Here is a 23,216-nt window from a genome sequence, read left to right on the forward strand (position 1 = left end):
CTGTAGTGAAATACATTTTAAAAGTAACCTTCCAAACACTGGTCATACAACAAACAAACCTCAACAACAACCAGGAAGCAGCTTCACCTCTGATCACACACACACTCAGCTCTACTCACTCACATGAAGTACCAACACGAAGGTAGGTGATGCTGATGGACTTCCACGAGTCTGTTTCTTCCATTAAGACACGACACTCGTATGTTCCAGTGTCATTATTCGTCACATCCTTCAGAATCAAAGACAGGTCTCCATCCTTCATCTGTCTGTCCTGCAGATCCACCCGGTTCTTAAAAGATGGATGCTGGTACTCTGGATCAAACTGACCATCGTGGTACACAAGAACATATTTATCTCCCAGGTCAGCTCTGCTCCAGTGTACAGATGTGATGTTGTTGTTTGGAGCTCGACATGTCAGAGTGACGCTCTTCTGTACAGACTCAGCTGGGATGATTTTCCTGTCTGAAAGAGAAACAACACAGAGCAGAGAGGTTAAAGGTCAAAGTACAATTATGATCAGAATGACTGACTTTAAATATTTTTGTTTATTTCCTTTGACATTTGAGTATTTAGTCATGTTGGATTTAATGAACCTCTGAACATCCAGCATCTATTTAAATGTTTTCAAGTGATTGAACATGTTCTGTTGTCTCTTTCTCTTTAATATCTCTCACACTCCTGTCACACTGGTGTGTGTGACTGCAGCAGCATCTGCACATGTGCAGCTTTCGGCTGCTCCTCCTACACTCAGCTTCAGTCCAACCTGATGTGACTCTAACTCTATTCCAGCCATGTGATTGGTTCAGATGCTATTTTCATTGTTATTGAACTTTCATGTTACCTGTCAAAACAAGGAGGTAATAAATTTTTGAGTACATTTTACTTTGAGTCACTACATTTTTAAACAAATATGTGTACTTTCTACTTCTTTACATTTTCAGACAGACTGGTTACTTTGTCTTTGTCTATAGTTCATACTGTGAGATTAATGTGGGCCGGAAACCATGCACCACTTTCTGTATGTTCAGCATCTTGCTAGCACTACAGAAAATAAGGAATCATGAAGGCAGTGAGGTTATTTTAAGTAGCAGGTAATTCAAAATGAAAAGTTTCTATCAGCTCAACAAACATCAGCAAACACTGTTTGTGTGCAGTTTGTCTCACAGTGTGTTGCTAGCTAAAGGCCCAGCTGCTGTATTTCATAGGGAGTAAAAAGAAAGAGAGCTAACTTCTCTCAGCAATAGAGAAAGATAAGAAAGAAAGGAGAGGAGAGGAAAAATAGAGCTTAGATTTAAAGATAATGACTCCTTAGTGGAATCTGATAAACTGCAAATATAAACAATGCATGTAAGGTCCCAAAAGATTGATTCTGTTCATCTGGATGTAAATTTTTCAGTAGGAGAAACATTTCATCACTCAACCAAGTGACTGCAGGTTTCCCCAACCTTATAAAGAGAACATTTACACAATAACTGAATCTAGCCCACTGAATGAACAATAGGCTGTGAGGTCAATTCCTTGATCATTAATTAAGGACATTGCCAAGACAAAAACCACTGATAAATGACCATGAGTATCATTCACAGAGAGTTGGGGGATGGCTACAATCACAGTATTGTAAGATGGTGAAAGATGTACCCTTAGTCCCCCTCCTCGATTCAGAGATGGTCTTTCCCTTTTCACATAAATGGCCTCCTTGACTTCCTGCTCAAACCAGCGTTCCTCCCTGTCCAGGATGTGTACATCCTCATCATTGAAAGAGTGTCCACTGGCCTGTAGGTGTAAATAGACTGCAGAGTCCTGGCCTGATGAGGTAGCTCTTGTGTGTTGTGGCATCTGCTTTGCCAGAGGTTGCTTGGTTTCCCCGATGTATAAATCCGGGCAATCATCCTGGCACTTAAGAGCATACGTACACTACGTTACTCTGTTTGGTTCAGAGGACCCGATCCTTGGGGAAGACAAATTTTTTATGTAGCGTGATTTGGGGTTTAAAAGCCACAGAGACCCGTTGTTTGGAAAAAAAATGCGTGTCAACTGTTCTGATACTCTTGACACGTTTGGGATCACTACAGGTTTTCGCTACAGGTTTTAGTCAGCAGTTGTCCTTCTCCCCTGGAGCTTTCTTTAGGTGCCTTCCCAGTTTTGACAAATGTCGAGCTTGGATAACAACATTTACTGAGCGCTTACAGTAGATTTATGGTACACATGAGCTTTTAGATGTCCTCCATTACTCACAGTCTTAGAAGGCTAACCTGCCACTATTCTCATATCCTCCCAGCTGAATTTGATGTGTCGGCCCACCAAGTTAATGTGATCCGTGAATTGTTTTCAAGTAAAGTCAAGTCATCTTTACTTATATAGCACATTTAAAGGACATCAAGTGTCGTTGAAAGTGCTGAACAGAGACATAATAGTGGTTGTTATGTCCCTACGATGAAGATCTAGGGGTGTGTGTGGGGACTGGTAACAAATGGGTCCAGAACAGAATGAAAGGAGAACAGCCAGAGGTGTTTAGTAAATAAAATCGTTTTAATAATCGTTTTTATTATAGAGAACCTTGCATACTTCCTACAACTAAGAAGCACATGCTCAACCGTCTCCATAGCATTGCACCACCACACAACCCATAAAGACTACCATTTAAAAAGCAGTGGCCTGTTCGTATTCTACTGATAATAACCAGAAGTTCTTACTTTCTGTCCAAACTATACTTTTCCTTTGACAGTGGTATCTGTACATCTATATCGACTTGCTTCCTTCCTGACTCTTGGTGGCGCTGTCACTTGGTGTTCACTCGCTCTGTGGTAGAGTATCACTTCCTTTTTCTGCTCAAACACAGTGGTGTTTCTGAGTAGCTTATCTGCTTAGCAGATACTTTTACTTTTCTTTTTTTAATTTTATTTATTTATTTATTTATTTTATTTTTTTACTTTTATTTTTTCATAGTATAATCTTCACGTGCTTCATCCGAAGCACACTTTCTGTGTACTCACTAACTAATTTATAGCCAAAGTATTCACCCACTGTCTCTGTACTGTCTCGCTAGCTTAGCTTAGCTTAGCTCGTAGCCGACTCGTTAGCACCATGGCTACTTCACCTGTCCCTCCTGCACTTTCCTGCTCATTGTGTCAGATGTTTAGCTACTCCTCGGCCTCCTTTAGTAGTAATGGTATCCGTAACAAATGTAGCATATTTGCAGCTCTGGAGGCCAGGATTACTGAATTGGAGACTCGGCTTCGGACCCTTCATTCATCCGTAGCTAGCCAGGCCCCTGTAGCTGGTGCAGCCGAAGATAGCATAGGCCCCGCTAGCTTTTCCCCGGCAGACCCCAAGCAGCTGGGGAAACAGGGCGGCTGGGTGATGGTGAGGAGGAAGCATAGTCCTAAACAGAAGCCCCAGGTACACCACCAACCTGTTCATGTGTCTAACTGTTTTTCCCCACTCGGCGACACACCCGCCGGCGGTCAAACTCTGGTAATTGGTGATTCTGTTCTCAGACATGTGAAACTAGAGACAATGGCAATCATAGTCAATTGTCTTCCAGGGGCCAGAGCAGCCAACATTGAGGGAAATTTAAAACTGCTGGCTAAGGGTAAACGTAAATTCAGTAAAATCATAATTCACGTTGGCAGTAATGACACCCGGTTACGCCAATCGGAGGTCACTAAAATCAATATTGAATCGGTGTGCAACTTTGCTAAAACAATGTCGGACTCTGTAGTTTTCTCTGGTCCCCTCCCCAATCAGACCAGGAGTGACATGTTTAGCCGCATGTTCTCCTTAAATTGCTGGCTGTCTGAGTGGTGTCCCAGAAACGATGTGGGCTTCATAGATAATTGGCAAACCTTCTGGAGGAAACCTGGTCTTGTTAGGAGAGATGGCATCCATCCCACTTTGGATGGAACAGCTCTCATTTCTAGAAATATGGACAAATTTATTAAAGCCCCCAAAATATGACTATCCAGAGTGGGGACCAGGAAGCAGAGTTGCAGTCTTACATGCCTCTCTGCAGCTTCTCTCCTTCTGCTATCCCCCAAAAAAACCCATCTCCATTGAGATTGTGTCAGCTCCCTAACAGACAAAAAACAAACTAAAAACCAGCAATAAACAACTTAAACATAAACAATTACAAAGAAATGTAATGGGGAAGGCTTTAGGACCCAGGGGACCCAATGGAGGGTATAAAAGAGGAAGTAGCAGCAGGTGCTCTTTATTTCCACTGACGAGCGGCTGTGAACAATGTTTGTGTGAGTAGGTGAAGAGCCTGAGAAGTTTTAATTGTCTGCTACACAAACAGTTGTTTTAAACCTCTACATCAGAGGTTCGAGGTACAGGCTGTCTTTCTTTTAGTGCTTTTTTAAATGTCAAATATATTAAGTTAACATACCTCCAGCAGACAGCTGTGTTTGCTGCACACCTGGCTTGTCTTGGCTAATCTTTTAAAATCACTACTAAAAACATAAAATACAATAAACATCAAATACATTTCAACAAATTTTAAAAAAATTGTCTGGGTTGGGTTTTGAAATGGGACGGTCTAGCCTTCGTCGCGCTGCTCAGGTTGCCTAGCACTCATGATACGTTTCATACAACACTGTTTGACAGAAATGAAGGAGAAAAAAATTTTTTTTGGTCATTAATTTTTGTTATGACATCACTTTGATTAGTTGAGTATCTGAGGCTGAGACCACGGGACTGTAAAACATGGTATTTGGGCTTCTTTTCTGTACTGAACAGTCATGTCAAGATTAGTTAGTAAATAACAATTAGCTAATGTTGTTCATGAGAATAAAATCATCTCACTCTGGTAATGTAAATGTAATATGGCCAACATTATAGTTATTGTCAGATTATTATGATATATTACAGCAGTGAGCTTGAACTCTGTGTCAAAGATTCAAGTTGCAGTCATTTATATTTCCTATCACATTGAATCTTCACTGAAAGACAAGTATCTTTGACAGTGTATATATAGATGTATTATATATAAGAGACAAATATTGTTCTTTCAGTATGTTGGCATAACATTACATTTGGCTCAAAGATTAGATATACGTGTAAAAACAAAATGTACGAGCTGTGATAACTGTTTCTGATAAAATGAAGAGTAGACTGATATATTGAATATTCCTTTATTGGGTGAGAAAATCACACCATGTCATAACTGCTTTAAGTCATACAGAATAGATATCAGAGCCTTAATCAGGCGGACTTCTGCTAAATGGGTCAAACTGGGCAGAAAGTATACAAACACATAACATCCTTATAGAATATGATGTAACACTGTAGATCAACTTACCTCAGAATATATAAAGCATATAAACAATTACAGCAATATGATGCAACAAACACAGCGGTGCTACTGATCCAAAATACTCAAAGCTTCATAGAACTGAAACAAACATTTATTTTTAGCTCCGTTCTGCTGCTGATACATACTTTAGGTTTCTGAATATTAAACTTGTTGCTGCCTTTCACACCCTAGGCCATGTGACCTCAGGAAATCACATGATAGGGTGGGGCCAGGTTTCACAATGAGTTCACCCGAAACCCTGGCTGATTGTGACCCACACCCGTTTTCACACCTTGGCTCATGTGATTAGGTAGAGTTTCATTAGGGGGTACTTTTGTCCCTCTCAGGGGGACACTCCCACAGGGCTTAAATGTGGGAATCTCCACCATTTGACCTTAGAACTGAAGAAGCTTCTCGGATGAGAGGTGAAACGTCTTCAAGCAAGTTAAAGAAGTCCAGACGCTTTTCTTTGCAAGCTCCTTAGACTACGATGACCTGGATGACTGAGAACCTTCACAGACCTACTCTGTATGTTCGTATGGGTCTAACCCTTTAAGTCCTTTGATTTTTTCCTCGTACTTTATTTTGCCTTTTCATTAACTCTGTCTTTGTACGGACGTGCCGAGTTCTCCATCGTTTTGTACATAACTGTTTTTTGGGCAAATAAAATGCAAGTAGGGATTCAAAACGCAGAATTAATGATTAGCAGTGCTGGAAATGCTAGTGCTTCATGCAGTGTTTTGATTTTGTTGCCACTTGTACCCACAATGCAATGCACGAAAGTCACGTGGTCTGTCAATCTCTATATGGTGGACTGTTAAAGAAGAAGCCATATACAGGGGTGAGGGGAGGTGACCCTTTTGTGATCACCAGGAAGCCACACACACACATACACACAAACACACACATACACACACACGTGCTCGCACATGCATGCACACACACATACACTGTTTTTAACTTTTATGACACCATAGGGGTTTTTCAATGGGAGGTTGTGTCATTTCAATAAAAGGACTGCAAGCAGGGGCTGAAGTTGGAGTTTGCAATGGGTGATCGTGGCTCACGAGTTGGCAGTTCGTCTATAATCGGAAGGTTGCCGGTTTAAGCCCCGGTTGGACAGTTTCGGTCGTTGTTTCCTTGGGCAAGACACTTCACCCGTTACCTACTGGTGGTGGTCACAGGGCCTGGTGGCGCCAGTGTCCGACAGCCTCGCCTCTGTCAGTGTGCCCCAGGGCAGCTGTGGCTACAATGTAGCTGCCATCACCATTGTGTGAATGGGTTAATTAATGTAGTGTAAACCAATTTTGGGTCGTTAAGGACTAAGTAAAGCGGTTTACAAATACAGGCCATTTACCATTTGCTTCTCAGGTGAGGAGCCTCCAGGACCCTGGTCCAGCGGTCTTCCCTTGCAAGTGAAAAACCAATTGATCTCTCTTTGTCGTTCTTTGTTAACGGTGATAAGTCTCCGAACCAGCAAGGCCTGTGAGCGCAGATGTAACAACACCAATGTTTCTGCTTGTAGTACTGTAAAATAGGTGGAATGAAGACACAGTTCCAAAAGCAAACACATTTGGTTGGTGCTGAGAGTGGTCCTGTTGCTAGGGTTGGGGTCATCCTGTAATTTCTTACGAACTACCTTGAATGCAGTAACTGGGATGCAAGTGAAGAGAGATGTAACATCAAATGAGACCATTGTTTCATCTGCCTCTGACAGTTGTGCAGTTACACATCTGGCTACAACTAACAACTTAAATTCAGTTGACCAATTCAACAAAGAGCAGCAGGTCAGATGCTCACGCAGTAATCTAAGAAAATGCACTGAAGCTCATATTAGAAATTATTGTGAGTTGTGATTCTTTTCCCTGTGCTGAGACATAACACAGATCTCAGGGCACCAGCAGGATTCACTTTCACAGACTCACAACCACCAGCTTCACCCCTCCCCCCCCCTCCAGCTGTAGGCTTTAACATTGAGTTTCCCCACACGTGTACAGACGAGTTAGAGAGCAAGGGAAGAAGAGACGGATTCATAAATGTCTTTGTTTCTGCTCTAACCAAACAATGCTGCTCTACAACTCTAGACTACCAGCCACAAAGACAACAGCTGGAGAAACATCTGTCTACCTCTGACATCCACCAGCTCATCCATACAACAAACAAACATCGACAACCAGGAAGCAGCTTCACCTCTGATCACACACACACACTCAACTCTACTCACTCACCTGGAGAAACAACAACAGTAAGGGTGGTGTTACTGATGATCTCCCATGAGTGTCTTTCTGTCACGTAAACACGACACTCGTATGTTCCAATATCAGCAATCGACACATTTCTTAGAATCAAAGACGCGTCTCCATCCTTCATCTGTCTGTCCTGCAGATCCACCCGGTTCTTAAAAGATGGATGCTGGTGATCTGGAACAAACTGTCCACCCTGGTACAAAAGCACATATTTATCTCCCAGGCCAGCTCTGCTCCAGTGTGCAGATCTGGGCCCTGTTTCAGGAAGCCGGTTTAGAAAACTCAGAGTGAAAAACGATACTCAGGGTTGAGTAACCCCGAACTGTCCAACTCGGAATATTCGGTTTCAGAAAGGCTGATAACAATTAGTTCAGTCAACGCGGAGTTGCTTTAACCCCAAGTTAAGCGCGCGGACAGGATACATAAAGCCCTGATTAGTGGAGCACAGATTAAGCGAGTCACCATGGAGACGGAGGGAAAGAAGGCGCGGTCAATGTATTTTACAGCGCTTGAGGCCGAAATTCTGATGGCAGCATATGCCGATAACATGCAAATTCCGCGGAAAAAAGTAAAGTTAGCCACAGCTGCAAAAGACAGGGAGCATGCATGGCAAAACATAGCCGACAGAGTCAATGCGTGAGTGTTAATATAAACATTGATCTAGGGATTTCCACCCATTTAACACGTTATTTTATCATATGTTATTTTATTTGTTATTTTATACATTTTATTTTGTGATGTGATGTGAGCGCAGGTGCAACCCAACAGGCCCCAAACGTGCCTGGCAGCAAGTAAAAATGAAATATAAAAATATAGTCCAAACAGGTAAGGTGTAATTGTATTATGAGCCATAGTGCTTGGTCTGTTTGTCCCATGTAAATCAATTGCAGTTAGAGGCTACATTAATTTCCTTTCTGTAAGCACTTATTGAAATTATCTGAGCACATTACAAGTACATATTTGCTTACTCTGTATGCTCAAATGTGGCCCGTTATAGCCAACAGAAAAAAAGCGGAGGCCCGAAAAACAGGTGGGGGTCCTCCACCACCACCACTCACAGAGGCTGAGCAGTTGGCCCTCAGCCAAAACAGTGGGCGCCCTGTGGCCGAAGGCATCTCTGCGGGGACATCCTCTGAGTCAATAACCCCGCAAGACACAAGTGCCTACAAAAGGGGTAAATTCAAAATAATACATGATGGGCATACATCCTTTCTTCACAGTCACCTTCGCAGTGCTACTCATTCATTTGATAAACTCTTTACCATAATGGATTATTTTGTAGTGAAGTTATTTTCCTACTGATTTTGCCTTCCCTCAGTCTTGGTTGTCTTTGAGAGCATAATGACAATGAAGTGTAAGGTGACTGGTATGTTTGTTAATTGCCATTTGGTCCCTTGTAAGTTATAAGTGACCTGTATAAACCTCATATTCTATCAGTTGATGGTGGTGGTGTACAGCATCTGGTGCAGCCTCCTGTTGAGCCAGACCAACATGCAGTTGTGAGTAATACTCCACAGATTATATGAGGTTACAGTAGAACAGCAATGTTGTTTATTTCTTTACTACAGGAAAATAATGAAGAAACATTGACAGCTGTTACAGAGGAGGAAGCAACAGAGACACTTTATGAGGTTTACATCTTTTAATACTTTGTGTACAGGAAACACAGGCGACCAATAAAGCCAGTTGAACAAAAAATCTGTTTATTCTTCTTTCAACATGTTGAGGTGATGGGTCAAAAGAAATGATTGTGACATATGGTGTCTCTGACTGCTCTTCCATCTTGTATGTCCGTGGGAGGGTCAGGATGTTCATGGTTTGGATCACTGCTGTTTGGTTCAGAAGGACAGTGTTCTCCTCTAATTGTGGCAATGTTGTGAAGAATCACACATGCCACAATAATGTCACATGCCCTTTCTGGGGTGACCCTGAGTCTTTGCAGGCACTGGAACCGGGCCTTAAGCATTCCGATAGTCATTTCAATTCTGGCTCTTGTCCTGCAATTAGCCAGATTATATCGCTGCTGTGGGCCCGGTTCAGGGTCAGGGTAAGGGGTAAGCAAATAGGGTAAACATGGATACCCCCTATCACCAAGCAAGTAGCCAGTGAACTCTCCTAAGACAGAAGGATACACTTCAGTTCAAATGTCCCTGAAGCAATTGGTCTTTATATATTTTAAAGTATTCTCAACTCACCATGTCCAAATTTTGTGCTCAGTGTACATTCACGGAATATTTGTGAGTCATGGACAGAGCCTGGCCACTTGGCTTCCACATTTGTGATAATGTTGGCAGCATCACATATGATCTTCACAGTGCAGAGAACACAAATTAGCATCCATTACTATAATGAAATAATTTGTTAGTTTGAAATGCTACAGGGAACTATGTACCTGTACATTAATGCTGTGGAAAGACTTCCTGTTCACATAGTCTCCTTCATTTACTGAAGGAGCAATGATTGGAATGTGAGTGCCATCTATACAGCCAATCACGCCTGGGAACCCTGAAAATAAATGTACAATTTAAGTAGTAGTCCAAGTATCACCACATCATAAATTAAGTTTTGTTCATCCTGATACCTGCAATTTTGTGGAATCCCTCTTTGATAAATCTTGTGGGTCTATGACCGGGGAACACCACAAACGAGTACAGGAGACGTTTCAGTGCAACTGTAACATTCCTGACTGCCCGACAGACGGTAGCCTTGGAAACGTGCTCAGCGTCACCAATATTATACAGAAAGCTCCCGTTTGCAAAAAACCGAAGTGCAATACAAATAATATGTAATGAACTGAGAGGATGTCCGCGATGTGTCACATGCGTAATATATGGCCTGAGGATGTTATCCAAATAACTTATAGATTGTGCTGAGAAACGGTAACGTTCGCACAGAAAATCATCAGGAAATGATAAAATGTCCAAACGCGCTCTGATCACTCTCTCCCGGCGGTGAGCTCTGCAGAGAATTTGGGCTTCAACATCTAATGGCTCTTCAAGGAAGGGACACGCCATGTCTGACACTTCCTACTGTCAGGTTTCCGACAAAGGGGCGGGGACAGTCAGGGTTAGTTGAAGTAAACCTGCTAGGGGGCAGGTTAGCTTCACGGAGTGTGTCGTCATAGTGACTCACTCAGGCTTCAGCTGAACTCGCTTTGTGAAACCGAAAACCCAGAGTTTTCGTTAACTCAGGGTATACTTACTCAGAGTTTGCACTAAACCGGCTTCCTGAAATAGGGCCCTGGTGTCACCCAGAGTTTTGTTTTTAGAGATGTGTAACAGAACCAGGCACAATGGATCCTCTTACATCAGGTCTTAGCTGAAAGAAAAAAGGACAAATAGGAGCAAAGAGGCAACAAGGCTAAATGAATACAGGAAGCATAGATAATAACTGGAGTTAACATTCTAGACAGCAGCTACTGATGTTGTTGAATGTGATGTGTTGTTTTTACTTGTATTGGTCTGTAATGCAGTAATAAAACGCTAAACTCAGTGATCACACTGCAATAATGTTTCCCATTACAAACCACCAAACATGCCTTTGTCTCCTGTGCAGCGTGAGCTACAATCACCTGATTTCAGTTCATGCAGAGGAAGAAAAAGGTGGAATCATCTTACAACCTTTGAGGAGTGAAGATATGGACATTTCTTTGTTTTTAATTATTGGATTATTTTAAGCAGTATTGCTGTGGCCATGTGTGGCCTGTTTTCTGTCTGTGTTTTCTGTACTGTGCTTAAGACTTTTCCAGGTCCCTCCCCTAATGAGGAGTCGTGAGCGACTGATTGGACCATGGAGCGGTTGACTACCTTCAAAAGGCCGCTCTGACAGCTCCGAGGGGGGAGAGAGAGAGTGGAACGAGCGAGTAGCCGGACAGCCGTCGCGGCCCTGACCCTGGTGTTCCCAGCCCGTGCTTATCTTGTGTATTTGTGAGAGTGTGAAATTGTGAAAGCCGCTCCTAGTGAATTAGTTGAGCGCTTAGGCACTCTTGGGTTGAAGCGGAAGGGGTGAGCTGCCTTTTCTTTTGGAATCGTTTTCTCCTGTTTTCCGGGTAGGGAGCGAGGGATAGCTCTGTCATTTGTTTGTTCTGTTTTTCTTTCCTAGGGTTTAGTTAGTTTTCTCTGGTGGGACTTAGTTGGTTTTGTTTATTATTTTGGCCTGGGCTCACCCTGGAGCTATGCTTCTTTTCCTTAAATAAAAACACCTTTTTACTCACAACTGGTTTGGATGTTTGGCTTGGGAACCAGGGCGGGGATTTGTCTCTCTCTCCTCCAACCTTATGTGCGTCCCTACCCGCCTAGACTGGGGGCGTAACAAGTATCACTGTGGTTGTGACTGTGTGGAACTTTTAACCTCCTAGGACCTGGCGTCCACATATGTGGACATCACATTTTGGGTTATTTAGACCAAAGTACTCGATTTTGCTCTACAAGGGCCTGATATCCACTTACGAGGACATTATACTGCTACTGTTCTATCAACGTTTTAAACGAATATCCTCATATGTGTCTCTTATTTAAAAACAAAAAACAAAAATAAGGTAAAAAAAAAAATCTGGTAATTCTTTGTTTTTGCATTCATCAGGCCCCAATATGCCCAAATATCAAAGAGACATTAAAAATGCATGGTGTGGAAGAGTTCAGGTCTTAGAAGGTAAAGGCCCCGAACTACCAAAACTGTCTCTGTGTGGTAGTAAATCATTTTATTTAATATGAATATAACTGTAGAACCAATTGGAAATGTTGACAAATGACCATGGACAAGTCAAATCTGTTAAATGTGAGGTGAGCAGTGAAAAATCATGTGACTGACATAAACTTGGGGGTGACGGCCTGGAAGGTAAAATGAGCTTTTTAATCTCTCTGAGACAAACTGTAAAGAACAAGAACAGATTCAGTGCGGCTCTTCGTGTGAGCACGTCTCTCTAAATCCTGTCACACAATCACATGATGAGATAAGCTTTGATTACAAAAGTTACTGAACTGTTGTGCTCGATCAGTCAACACCTTGCATCACTGCTGCACTGGAACGCTGACTCTGAAACAGCCCATCACACTGAATAATGTTCGGTGTCCACAAACATGTCCAGTTGTTCTGCAAACATACACTGTGCAGGATCGGCAGCGTTTTAGAGTGATTTTTTTATTCTGTTTCCTGGGACTTAAGACCATGAATGAAACATTTAAGACAGAAGGAGACACAGGGGTCAAATGTCACATTTTGCAGAGCCTCTGATCCTCCCACAGGCTACAGCAATGTAAAGCTTTTAGATTTGACTTTTTAAAAGCATTTATGATTTTACTTGAGTGATTCTTCGTTTATCTTTTACCTCATTGTTCCAGTGAGCGATTAAAGGAAATCTGTCTCACATGCACGTTCAATTTAGGCTCACCAGTTTACCAAACAAGCGTGTGTTTGGATTCTGGAGGAAAGCTGGAGTACTTGGAGGACTGCAGGTAGGTAGAGAGCAAACAATCTCCTCATAATAGGTGTTCAAACCAGTAACCACCTTACTGTGCAGCTGAGTTTAACAAGCACTATCATGAGGCAGTTATTCCTCTGCTGTCATGAGACTGCATCGTGCCCCCAACAAAGAAGTCCAACTGCATGAAAACAATAGCAAAGGAAAATCATCATCTCGATTCCTCTTGTTCTGTGTCAGTATACAAATCGCTTATCAGTACACTAAGCTAAAGTTGTAACTAAAGAAATATAGTGATTATAATTTATGATGTAACAAGAAACCTCTCTGATTGACTCTGATGACCTTTAAAGTTATGGTGTAGAGTTTAGAAGGGTTTCCTGGTACACTATAAGTTATGGTGTGATTTAACATGTAGATTTCCAGCTGAGGCATCAAAGCTTAGTGTTTGTGTCCATTTCTGTAATGATACTGAATGACAAGATCTAGTTACTTTTTACAGATTCCGGTTTGAAAATGTCATTATGCACAACACAGGCGACTTTTTCAGCTTTTTTATTGAATGACTTTGAAGCTGAAATTGAGGCCCTGTTTCATTATGCTACTCTATAAAACATTTACTGCACTGAGTAATGAATCACCACTCAATAACATGCACGGAGCCTGTAACCCAGGGGGCAGCTATTCATTTTTCCCTTGTCAGTGTCCAGCAGTACTTCCAGATAGCAACTTTGTTCTATCCTCTTGTGGTGTTCATTCAGTTATATACCTTAATCTTAACTGTATCTCCTCCTCTAACTTCATATTTTCTCTCTCCTCCTCCTTCTCCTTTCCCTCTCTCTGCTCTCTACATGGCTGCCACCCTCAGATCGCCTGTCCAATCTTTGCTGGCCTTCTGCATTTCTTCTTCTTGGCTGCCTTCTCCTGGATGTGTCTGGAGGGTGTGCAGCTCTATCTCATGCTGGTGGAGGTCTTTGAGAGTGAGTACTCACACTGGTGGTGGGCATGTCTGCAGCCATAGACTACAGGAGCTATAGGACCAAGAAAGCGTATGTGTGAGTACAGGCCTTTTGCACCTGCAGATTGAGAAGTAGGATTGTGCTATTCCCCCAGATGGAAATGTAATATGCAGTGCCGTGTGAAGGGCTCTTGCGCCTCCCCACAGACTGGGTTCTCTGAACAAAGCCTGATGATTAGCCTTCATAAGATCATCCGCTGAGACAGAGAAATAGTGTGTGTATTCATGTGCATGAGCTCAGTGTGAGTGTACAGTTGTTTGTTGGTTTAGTTGTGCATAACTCACTTGTGTCCTCTGTGTCACTCAAGATGCTGGCTGTGAGTGGATAACTACTTCATCTGGAGCTTCATTGGACCTGTTTCATTTGTTATTATGGTATTAGCCTCCATATTTCGATATCCCGCAGTCAGAAGTATTTCACCAGCATGCAATTTTGCGATGTTATTAACAATATGAAATCAGTAATTTTGGACTAGAGTGCTCACGGCGCATTTTTTAATTTCTTCCTATCGTCTTTCCTTAGCTCAACCTGATTTTCCTCATGATCACTTTGCACAAGATGATACGCAACTCTTTGGCACTTACAGTAAACCTGACTCCAGCCACCGGACAATATTAAGTGAGTTTAAATTATTCAGTGAGACTCACACATTTTTATTTTTGAAGAAAAAAGAAATTTCAAATTGTCTTAGTTTATCTGTGCATCAACTCAGTGTTAGTGAATGCCTCGTTCTCCGCTTCGATCAGGTCCTGGGCACTAGGGCCCATCACTCTGCTCTTCCTACTTGGCTTGACATGGGCCTTTGGCCTCCTCTTCATTAACGAGAATAGAGTCATCGTGGCCTACCTTTTCAGCACCTTCAACGCCTTCCAGGGCATGTTCATCTTTATCTTCCACTGTGCCCTGCAGAAGAAGGTAACAATTCCAAACTACATCTTAAACACACTTTATATAAATTGAATTAATTACGACTAAGCAGCTGAAATGTTGTGTAGATGAACAAATGGGTGGATGTGCCAGTCTAATTGAAATTCAGTAGACGTGCTCAGAAATATTGGATTTTGTTTCATTTCGCTGTGGCTGTGCGATAAAAGGCTCTGTTGCTCCACATTCAGTTTAGCCTATAGAAACAAAAGTGTTTGTGTTTATAAGTGACTCTCAAACCTGCCCACTGTGCCGGTGGTGTTATTTTCTTTACAGGTCCATAAGGAGTACAGTAAATTTCTGCGTCACTCCTATTGCTGCAGCCGCACCTCTACCAACAGCTCCCACGGTTCGTTGAAGAACTCGGGCCTTCGTGCCAACAACCACTACTACACTGGCAGCCAAGCTCGCCATGCAGCAGCCCACAGACAGGTGCAGGCAGCACAGACCCACACATAAACACTCGCAAACATATCATCAGTGGAAAACACCACTGAGTTTTAAAATGGTGTTTTTCTAATAACAAATGATGAATAAAAACAGCTTGTGCAGCAACACGACTGTTTTAGTGGAACAAAATGAGAAATGTTATCTGTCTTTTTTTAAACTAAAAAATGATGTAAAAACAAAGCAAATCTTTTCAAAATTAGGCATGGTTTCTCCCTCTGTAGCTACATTTTCTCCCGTTTTAAAAGGTCTCTTATGTAAGATTATGTTATAAAGATATCATTTGTAGTCCACATGGTGTATATATAGACACAGGCATCATACCCGTCATTGGAAAATACTGTAAATGCCGGCATATGCGCAGCTACACAGACACATACTCAAACAATGGCAATTATTGCTCACAATCGGCAAACAAGCTGTTTCAAAATGTAATAACACTTCCAAACAACAATTCCATCGGCTACTACAGTCATGTCTTACAAATCTCAAGCCCCCGTCACGATAACATGACAAAGCTGTGTTTCTCTTTACTTGATGCCTCATTCTCTTTGTCTGGCGTGTTTGCCTATTCTTTGCAGATTAGAGCGAGCTCCACAGTTTTTATTACAGCTGCCCCACTGAGTTACAAAGTCTACCCGCCGGGTTTCTATATTTAACTTGTCGTGTGTTTACTGCCACTCACTGCACCATGTTTCCTCTTCCAGAGTCAGATCCGCAGGATGTGGAACGACATGGTTCGGAAGCAGACAGAATCTTCTTTCGTGGCAGGAGATATCAACAGCACCCCGACACTCAACCGTGGTGAGACCTCTCTCTATATATTTCTCCCTCCATTAAATTAAACTGGCTGAAATTCTCAGACACAGGTGACGCACATACAGATTCATAGCATTTAACAATAGAATTACTGACCCCTTTTTTTCCTGGTGCAAGTCCCTACTAGTACATTTACTAACCCTGCGCAAATTTGCATAAATTCCCTGAACCTAACACCTCCTAGCACCCTGCTGAGAGGCCTTCAGCTCCATTGTAGGGTTGTAACACAGATTTTTCTCTTGCCTTGGAGCTGACTACTCTGAGTGAACAAATGCAAATGTTCCAGGCCTCAAAGATAATGGGTGGTTTGCACAACAAAAACAGGAGGAGAATCGAGCTGATGAGCTGTGAAAATTTCAGCAGGGGTGATTAACACCTCGGGACTTCCACCAGAAAATAAAAAAGTCAGTAATTCTAGGAAGTCTTAGGTTCAGGGGATTTACGCAAATTTGCGCAGGGCTAATAAATCTAGTAGTAGGGACTTGCACCAGGAAAAAATGCTCAGTAATTCTAGTGTTAAACACAGTCCCAGATAGCCTGTATTAAATCTGCACTTGTATTAGCTTTTGCTATGGCTTAAAGTTAGGCCAGTCTGGTGTGCTGACAGGCAGCTTTTTTTTTCAAAGAGTTGTCAGACACATAATATATACAGTGGGGCAAAAAAGTATTTAGTCAGCCACCGATTGTGCAAGTTCCCCCACCTAAAATGATGACAGAGGTCAGTAATTTGCACCAGAGGTACACTTCAACTGTGAGAGACAGAATGTGAAAAAAAAAAATCCATGAATCCACATGGTAGGATTTGTAAAGAATTTATTCGTAAATCAGGGTGGAAAATAAGCATTTGGTCAATAACAAAAATACAACTCAATACTGTGTAACATAACCTTTGTTGGCAATAACAGAGGTCAAACGTTTACTATAGGTCTGCAGGTCTCCAGGTTTGCACACACAGTAGCTGGTATTTTGGCCCATTCCTCCATGCAGATCTTCTCGAGAGCAGTGATGTTTTGGGGCTGTTGCCGAGCAACACGGACTTTCAACTCCCGCCACAGATTTTCTATGGGGTTGAGGTCTGGAGACTGGCTAGGCCACTCCAGGACTTTCAAATGCTTCTTACGGAGCCACTCCTTTGTTGCCCGGGCGGTGTGTTTTGGATCATTGTCATGTTGGAAGACCCAGCCTCGTTTCATCTTCAAAGTTCTCACTGATGGAAGGAGGTTTTGGCTCACAATCTCACGATACATGGCCCCATTCATTCTGTCCTTAACACAGATCAGTCGTCCTGTCCCCTTGGCAGAAAAACAGCCCCATAGCATGATGTTTCCACCCCCATGCTTCACTGTAGGTATGGTGTTCTTGGGATGCAACTCAGTATTCTTCTTCCTCCAAACACGACGAGTTGAGTTTATACCAAAAAGTTCTACTTTGGTTTCATCTGACCACATGACATTCTCCCAATCCTCTGCTGTATCATCCATGTGCTCTCTGGCAAACTTCAGACGGGCCTGGACATGCACTGGCTTCAGCAGCGGAACACGTCTGGCACTGCGGGATTTGATTCCCTGCCGTTGTAGTGTGTTACTGATGGTGACCTTTGTTACTTTGGTCCCAGCTCTCTGCAGGTCATTCACCAGGTCCCCCCGTGTGGTTCTGGGATCTTTGCTCACCGTTCTCATGATCATTTTGACCCCACGGGATGAGATCTTGCGTGGAGCCCCAGATCCAGGGAGATTATCAGTGGTCTTGTATGTCTTCCATTTTCTGATGATTGCTCCCACAGTTGATTTTTTTCACACCAAGCTGCTTGCCTATTGTAGATTCACTCTTCCCAGTCTGGTGCAGGTCTACAATACTTTTCCTGGTGTCCTTTGAAAGCTCTGTGGTCTTGGCCATGGCGGAGTTTGGAGTCTGACTGTTTGAGGCTGTGGACAGGTGTCTTTTATACAGATGATGAGTTCAAACAGGTGCCATTCATACAGGTAACGAGTGGGGGACAGAAAAGCTTCTTACAGGAGACGTTACAGGTCTGTGAGAGCCAGAGATTTTCCTTGTTTGAGGTGACCAAATACTTATTTTCCACCCTAATTTATGAATAAATTCTTTACAAATCCTACCATGTGAATTCATGGATTTTTTTTCACATTCTGTCTCTCACAGTTGAAGTGTACCTCTGGTGCAAATTACTGACCTCTGTCATCATTTTAAGTGGGGGAACTTGCACAATCGGTGGCTGACTAAATACTTTTTTTGCCCCACTGTATGTGAAGATCTACAGGAACAAGTTATTTATTTGTAAAAAATGTTTGGAATCATGTATGATTTCCGTTCCACTTCTCATGTGTGCACCACTTTGTGTTGGTCTTTCTCGTGGAATTCCAATAAAATTAATTCATGTTTGTGGCTGTAATGACACAAAATGTGGAAAAGTTCAAGGGGGCCGAATACTTTTGCAAGCCACTGTGTGTGTGTGTATATATGTATATATATGTATATATATGTATATTATGGATATATTATATTGGTATATTATATTATGCCCTTTAGGAAAATATTATATATATATATTCCAACCAAAGTCTGACTATATAGAATGATCTTTTGAATTTATAGAATGAAACTTGAATATATAGAATGATCTTTTGAATATATAGAATGAAACTTGAATATATAGAATGATCTTTTGAATTTATAGAATGAAACTTGAATATATAGAATGATCTTTTGAATATATAGAATGAAACTTGAATATATAGAATGTATGAACCTCATTTTTAGAGATGATGTGTTTCTGAATTCTCTGCCTTTGCAAAATGGCACCAGCTGAACTATTTCAGTACTTTTTAGAGCTTGACAACTTGACTTAGATAATGTCACTACAGATAAGAATATAGCCCATATGGTTTTCACTGCCCTATGCATCGCCAAGAAAACAGTCCTCATGAACTGGAAAAATAAAAATAATCTTAATTCTAACCAATATAGAAATTATCTATTAGATTACATTTGTCTTGATACAGCCTCTGCCACCACATCACATCAATTGCTCTGGGCTCCTTTGATCAGCTCCATCACCTAGCGGGGGTGGGGGATCATAGTTTGGTCCCACCTATGCTGTTGTGGTTGGTGTGGGGTAGGGACAGGCTTAGGGCGTCGGGTGGTTCACCAGGAGCATCTTCCTTGGAGGGCTAAACCCGGGGTAGCGGTCATGGTTCTTCGGTGACGGTTTCCTCGTGGCTGCGTGCAGCGGGGCTAGGGGAGGGTCTGTGCTGACGGACGTGGGTTACTGACCTGGTAGCCTTGCTGCCCCGGGGTGGGTCCGGGATGGGCATGGGGTTGTGGGGGTGCTCCGTCGCCGGGCTGTGGCCCTGGCTGTGGCTCGGGGGCTTGGGTCCTGGTTGGTGTGTTGCGGGTTGTGGGCGGGTGGGTGTATGGGGGCCCAGCCCTGGCGCAGGGTGCTGCCGGTGCGTCGAGCCACCTGGGGGGCTCTTCGACTGGTGGGGGAGGTTACATCTTGCAGGAGCTCTCCTCTCTTCAGGAACTCACTCTGCAGGAGGGGGAGATACAGGAGAGATGGAGGAAGATCTCAGTCTGGGCTATTGTCTCGTGTAGTCTGGAAGATGAGAGGAGGACGGGGTGGGTGGAGTTTTCTCTGTGGTGAGGTCGGGTGGGCTGTCCCGGGCTCTGTGGGGTCAGGCGGCGCTGCTGTACTGGGCCCTAGTCCGGATGGGCCTGGGCCCCCTTTCCCTGGTGGGTTGCAGAGAATGGAGTGCCTACTGGGGTCAGTGGGGGAGCTTCCTTCCCTCCCCATCTCCAGCTGCCTCCCTCTTCCCGCTCCACCACAATCACCCACACATGCAGGGCCTTGGGGTAAAGATATGTCCCCAGGGTGCAGGGGAGGCATCCCCCCCATCTGTCTCCTTCTGGCTTCCTGTGCCTCAATTTTATCTCACAACTTACACATTCACATTACTCACACTCTCATAACACATACATATAGGATCTTGGGGGTGGGCACGCTACACGGACTCCAAGGTATGGAGGCCTATCTCCCCAACCACTCCCCCTACTAGTGGCAGACGCCCTCAGACATCGGTGCATTGCACCATGTCACTTCATGCGGATTCGCATGAAGTGATGGTGCTTTTTACTTTAGTGCGAACAGCTCTAAACAGAGATGTACATTGCCAATATAGAGAAAAGGTCACTTTATTAAGAGTTTTAAATAATGTACAGAAATTGAGAGGAAAGCAGAGAGACTCAAAAAAGGCACCGGTAATGATTAGTGATGTTCAGCTCATTGTCAGACTAGCTGATATTAGATGTTATTAATTGTAGAGCTCTGTTCTCGTTGTTCTGTGTAATATAAAACTGCTTAATGTTACTCTAATCAGATGTGGTGATGTAATTATATAAATTACACATGTGCACTTTTAAGGGAGTATTGATTATTTTCAGTTGCTTAGTTTTGCATAGAAAGAGTGACACTGAGTAACTAATAGTTAATCACATGTTAGAATTGTATATACAGTTGCTTCCAGATGCCTATAGCACCTGCTGCTTATTGCATTTGTATATAATACGTAATAAACATTAAGACTAAACAGTGTTAAAAGAAGAAGAAGAAGAAGAAGTATGGCACCTTCACGGATTCTTTTTGATGGTAGCAATCAGGCAGAGACTTTTACTTCCAAAATCAGACGTCCTTATTTGCGCTGGAAGAAAATAAAATACAGATGCATCTGGAGATTATCCTATGAAGTCCTATTCTAAAGGCTGATTTCCCTCCCCCAGGCTTGTACCTGTGGCTTCCTGTCCTAGGGGTGGGGGTTGGCTGTTCTCTAGAGCCCTGCCTGCACTCCATCCTTTTGTTCATATTCCAAGACTATTTTTCTATATGTATTCTTACCCCCTAGCAACCGCCATTTCATATTGTTGCAAGCAATCACAAACTCTACAGTCTGTCTAACTCCAGTGTATCCCAAGCAATCTATTATCCTCAACAGAGATAAACTCAACATAAACGGAACCCACATTAAAGTTAGCTCGGTGCTTACCTTTAGATGATCCCACAAACCGAGAGAAACTCCGTGATGAAGCTGGAAGTCTTTCCTTTTTTTTTTTTTTTTTGCCTGTCCCGTTTGGCTCTTTTGCATCAGAATTATTGTCTAAAGGCAAAGAAAGATGCCCAACGGATTTTACCAAAATTTTACCAAATTTTACTTTACCAAAATTTTACTTTACCAAATTGACCATCCCAGCCTTGCCGTAATGGTCCATTTGATTCACCTTTTATTGTTTATTTTATTTTCACTTGCTGAATACGGGATAGACTTCACTGCGGGAAAGAAGGGGAGAAAGAAAGAGGGAAAGAGAAACAGCTGAGAAGAGGGACGGGGAGAAGGGCAAAAAACAAAAACCAATAGAATGAGCAGAAAAAAATAAATTAAAAAAAAGTAAAAAAATGCATATATTGATCACCTGGATCACCTGTAGAGAAAGAAAAAAGAAAACAAGCAGAAGAGAACAAGAGTAATAGAATAAACAACATCACAATGATATATGGGAATATGACAGTAAATACTAAATATTAAACATTATTGTGCAGCACATAAGATCAACAGAACACAGTGTGCTTTGAGGTAGGAGCCAAAAAGGGTGTAGTTTGTGGGTGTGATCACCCGTGTGTACACCTGTGAGCATGGACGCGCTTGTTTTTTTTTAAAAGGTTCCTTCATGTAATGATCTGCTAGAGGGTGTGGGGGGGCCACAGCCCCGTCCTCCAGGGCATGAAGCAGGTATGGAGGAGATCAAAACTCCAGACATCCAGAGGTCCCCAGAACACAAGAGACCAAGGAAGACCAACAGAGGGGCAGCCGCACCGATGTCTGAGGGAGTCCGCCACTGGCAGGGGAAGTGGTGGTGGTGGGAGATAGGCCTCCAAACCTTGGACGGCCTGAGATGTCCCCAGAGAGGTGGCGTCTGATACCCAACCTGACATATAGACACAGACATACAGGCACACACAGATACAAACATCCATTCCCACCCTCATGCTCTCATATGCACTTACTCCACACTCAACCGAAGTGGAGACAGACATAAAGAGACGCTGTACACACGATCACACTCCCCAAGCGTACTCTACGAACCGGGTCTAGGTACCCCCGCCCCTGGAGGGGGGAACTGCACCCAGACCCAGGTGGTGTTACCCTTTTCCCTGCAGTGGGGAGAGGCAGGCCGCCCCGCTGGAAGTCTTTCCAAACAGGAAACAGATGAGGGAGCAGAGACCCACGTGGTTCACGCTGATCTCAGCTACAATTCAGGAGACAAGGGTGTGCAGATTGATGCAGATATCGATCCAAAGGTTGGTAGTGGTATATGTTCCTGTAAGTTCACTACTTTACTCCCGTTTCATAAAAAAGCAGCTCTCTCTGCTCGACTCCTCTCCTGCACAGACACTTTGCTCCGCCCCCTTTTCCGGCTCGGCTGTGATTTGTTGCTGCGAGGTCACGTGACTCAGCGTCTCAAAGTAACCACGTGGGGTGTTATTTCAAAAGTAGCGCCTATCTCCTTTTCCTAAACTCTTTTCCTTGGCCTCGATGAAAATGTCATCGTGGGAAGGAGATTTGCTAAGGACTCAGGGAAAGAGAGGAGCGATGTGACACCGGATGTCCGCCCGTTGAAACTACATTGTGCAGAAGATGTACTACAAAACAAACATCTTACTTCGTCACAATGTGTTCTAACCCTGTTGTTTTATGGAGGTCATATAAACGAGAACAGCCTGTTAAAAATATCCTTTCATTACAAAGTTTGAATTTTAAAGAAGAAGGAACCTTTACACTCAGAAAAATAAAGGTTCTTTAAAGAACCATTTTTAAGAACCTTTTTTGAGTGGTTCTTTAAAGAACCATTTTAAATATTTCAAAATAAAATGTATAATAAATTGAATTTGAGTAGGGTAAAATAAATACGAGCACAGCATAGACATAGATTAATGGTTTATTGGCACTTTGTATTACAGAAAAAGACAAAAAGGCATTTTA

General features: G+C 42.8%; 1 protein-coding gene across 1 annotated transcript in view; it reads right to left on the reverse strand.

Moving 5' to 3' along the window:
- The window catches only part of LOC147334018 (CXADR-like membrane protein), a 262,370-nt gene that overhangs the window by 1,143 nt on the left and 238,011 nt on the right, over window positions 1-23,216 (reverse strand). Inside the window, exons 3-5 of the mRNA XM_086286669.1 lie at window positions 8,962-8,969; window positions 7,522-7,787; window positions 124-462 (exon numbers count right to left, since the gene is read on the reverse strand). Of these exons, the coding sequence (XP_086142795.1) occupies window positions 124-462; window positions 7,522-7,787; window positions 8,962-8,969 (613 nt within the window). The remainder of the gene's footprint in view (window positions 1-123; window positions 463-7,521; window positions 7,788-8,961; window positions 8,970-23,216) is intronic.

Source organism: Aulonocara sp. 'chitande type north' Nkhata Bay, linkage group LG3 (assembly GCF_057382095.1).
Source record: "Aulonocara sp. 'chitande type north' Nkhata Bay isolate Kocher_YH1m ecotype deep benthic linkage group LG3, A_spYH_male_GT1.1, whole genome shotgun sequence".
In the NCBI taxonomy this organism is placed as follows: domain Eukaryota; kingdom Metazoa; phylum Chordata; class Actinopteri; order Cichliformes; family Cichlidae; genus Aulonocara; species Aulonocara sp. 'chitande type north' Nkhata Bay.